Source organism: Bidens hawaiensis, unplaced genomic scaffold (genome assembly GCF_021521415.1).
Source record: "Bidens hawaiensis isolate Kalapana, Puna unplaced genomic scaffold, B.hawaiensis_p1.1 tig00012231_1, whole genome shotgun sequence".
Taxonomy (NCBI): domain Eukaryota; kingdom Viridiplantae; phylum Streptophyta; class Magnoliopsida; order Asterales; family Asteraceae; genus Bidens; species Bidens hawaiensis.
The window spans coordinates 270,392-273,099 of NW_027491990.1; the positions used below are offsets into that span (position 1 = coordinate 270,392).

The 2,708-nt window shown below is 40.2% G+C and overlaps 1 protein-coding gene across 1 annotated transcript; it reads right to left on the reverse strand.

Moving 5' to 3' along the window:
* Positions 1 to 1,062: 1,062 nt before the first annotated feature.
* LOC143540455 (uncharacterized) lies at positions 1,063 to 1,698 on the reverse strand. Its single transcript, XM_077033509.1, has one exon. It carries the CDS (start codon positions 1,696 to 1,698, stop codon positions 1,063 to 1,065), a length of 636 nt encoding a protein of 211 aa, XP_076889624.1.
* Positions 1,699 to 2,708: the final 1,010 nt, after the last annotated feature.

Sequence of the window (2,708 nt, forward strand, 5' to 3'; positions counted from 1 at the left end):
AATTTATTAGGGTTCGGTTCATTTAAACGATTGTGACAATATAAGGTTTTAATACCAATACAAATCTAGTTAATATGGTTTTCAAAAAATAAGAAAATTACAATAAAATAAATAAAAGCATAAAAACTAGACAAGGGGGTTCGAACATGCGCCCCTGGCTGAGTTTAATGTTGGCATAATGTCCACTGGCCACTGGATCAGTGCCTTAACTTGTTTACAGACACACAAAAGAATATATATAACCATTAGTTCTAACAAAACCCCCAAATCATATAAACCCTAATCAATAAATCCCAATTGAAGGTCTTGTACCCTCTGTCGATTAAAATAGACAGAGAGGTTTTAAAAAATCATCAAAATCCAATCCTAACCCATGTAACTATTACCTAAAATGATTATGGATTGCAAGAGAACGACTAGTTAGGGTTTCGGCCTTATGCTGAAATCAAACATGGTCCAGAATTAATTCAACGATGCAATTTGGATGAGGCTTAGGTTCGCAGAGTGCTAGAGAGTGTGAGGGACATGTTAATTGCGTTTTAGTTGAGTATTTGTACGGTTAAGAGGCCAAGATCAGCTGCGCCAAACATTTAATGAAATTGATACGAGCTAGCTGTCAATTAACGAACTTTCTATAATGTTTGATTTTACTTTGGACAAGAAACAAGTATACGCGTTCAATTCCAAGATACATGGCTGTTTTAACGGGTAAATTGAAGCAAAGATATGGAAGGGGGGGTCGACGGTGGTGATGGGGAGGGGAAGAAAGGGGGGGGGGGATTTTATTATTTTGCAACATAGTCCCTTGTGTTTGGTTGTTGGTTAGAAGAGGCAAGATCTTTGTTGTAGGGGTTTAATTTGAATATAACTAATACTTTGAAGGCCTCTTTAACTAATGACAATATGAGTGACGTGACAAAACAGAAAATAATAAGAAATAAATTCGATGATTCTTATTAATTATGAAAATTCGATTACAAACGGATAATAGAAGTAATACAAATATTAAAAAAAGGTCGAATGTCACAGCATTCCAAACTTTTAGGAAATTCCGTCCCGAAATTAGGAATTAACATCCGTAGCAGAAAGATGTGGATACTTAGTCTTCATTTGATCTTCACACTCCCAAGTGAATTCTGCACCGCGCTTAGATTCCCAACAAACCTTGACCAAAGGGACTCGGCTACGCTTGGTTTCCTTATCCATTCGATCCAATATTTCCACCGGTCTCTCAACGAAGTGCATTGTCTTATCGATACGCACTTCATCAGGAAGGATATGAAGGTTCTCATCAGCTAAACACTTTCGAAGGTTTGAAACATGAAACACGGGATGAATGCCTTGGATTTCTTGCGGAAGCTCGAGGAGATAGGCTACGTCTTTGATTTGTTCAAAAATCTTAAATGAACCAACAAAACAAGGTGCTAGTTTACTCCTCATACCGAAACGGACCACTCCTTTCCAAGGCGAAACCTTGAAGAGGACAAGGTCACCAACTTCGAATTCCAAGGGTCGTCGTCGCTTATCACCGTAAGACTTTTGGCGACTTCTAGCAGGGAGAAGGTTATTACGGATTTGAGCAATTTTGTCGGCGGTCTGTTGTACCATTTCGGGTCCAGTGAGCTGGGATTCACCGATCTCGTTCCAACAAATAAGAGAAAGCCATTTGCGGCCGTATAGTGCTTCAAATGGAGCCATTTTGATGCTCGAGTGGTAACTATTAACGTACGAAAACTCAACCAACGGAAGATGAGTGTCCCAATTACCACCAAAGTCAAGTACACAAGTTCTTAGCACATCCTCAAGGGTTTGGATGGTTCATTCGGATTGACCATCCATTTGAGGATGATAAGATCTAAGCGGGTTCCAAAAGCGGTTGGAAGTGATTTCCAAAAGTGGGACACAAAAAGACCATCACAGTCAAAGATGATACTCAAAGGTATACTATGGCGACAAACAATCTCGTTGACATAGATTTGAGCGAGCTGATTGATTAGAAGTTTCTATCGAATGGGAATGAAATGGGCTGATTTGGTTAATCGATTGACGATTACCCAAATGCTATCATGCTGCCTTTTTGTGGTTGGAAGTTTTGTGACGAAGTCCAGCGTAATGTTCTCCCACTTCCAACCCAAAATAAAAGGTTGCACGAGCAAACCAGAAGGCTTTTGATGCTCGACTTTCACTTTAGCACATGTTAGACATGTCCCAACATATATAGCGATATCTTTTTTCATGCCGGGGCACCAGAAATTAGTTCGAAGGTCGAAGTGCATCTTATCTGCACCGGGGTGGACAGAATATTGTGACTTGTGAGCTTCGTCCACGATAACTATACGAAGATTGTCACGATCTGGGACCCAAAGACGATTAAGAAAGTAAAGCAAACCATCACGCTTGGTTTCGAGTTGAAGTTCAGCACCACACAACATCTCTTTGTACATATTTCCTTCGGTGACCAAGATGTGTTGGGCTTCAAAGATATGTAGCTGAAGGTCGATTGGAATAACGTTGCTTCGGAGAAAAATGCTCTTAACATGGGTTTTGTGACTAAGGGCATCAGCCACTACGTTTGCGTTACCGGGATGGTAACGTATTTCACAATTATAGTCGCTAAGGAGTTCGGCCCATCGTCATTGCCTCATATTTAAATCTTTTTGGTCAAAAATGTGTTGGAGGCTCTTGTGGTCGGTGAATACCACACATTT

What these genes read in the sequence shown, in the direction of transcription:
- LOC143540455 (XM_077033509.1), bottom strand. Translation starts at nt 1,698, where the DNA reads ATGGCTCCATTTGAAGCACTATACGGCCGCAAATGGCTTTCTCTTATT.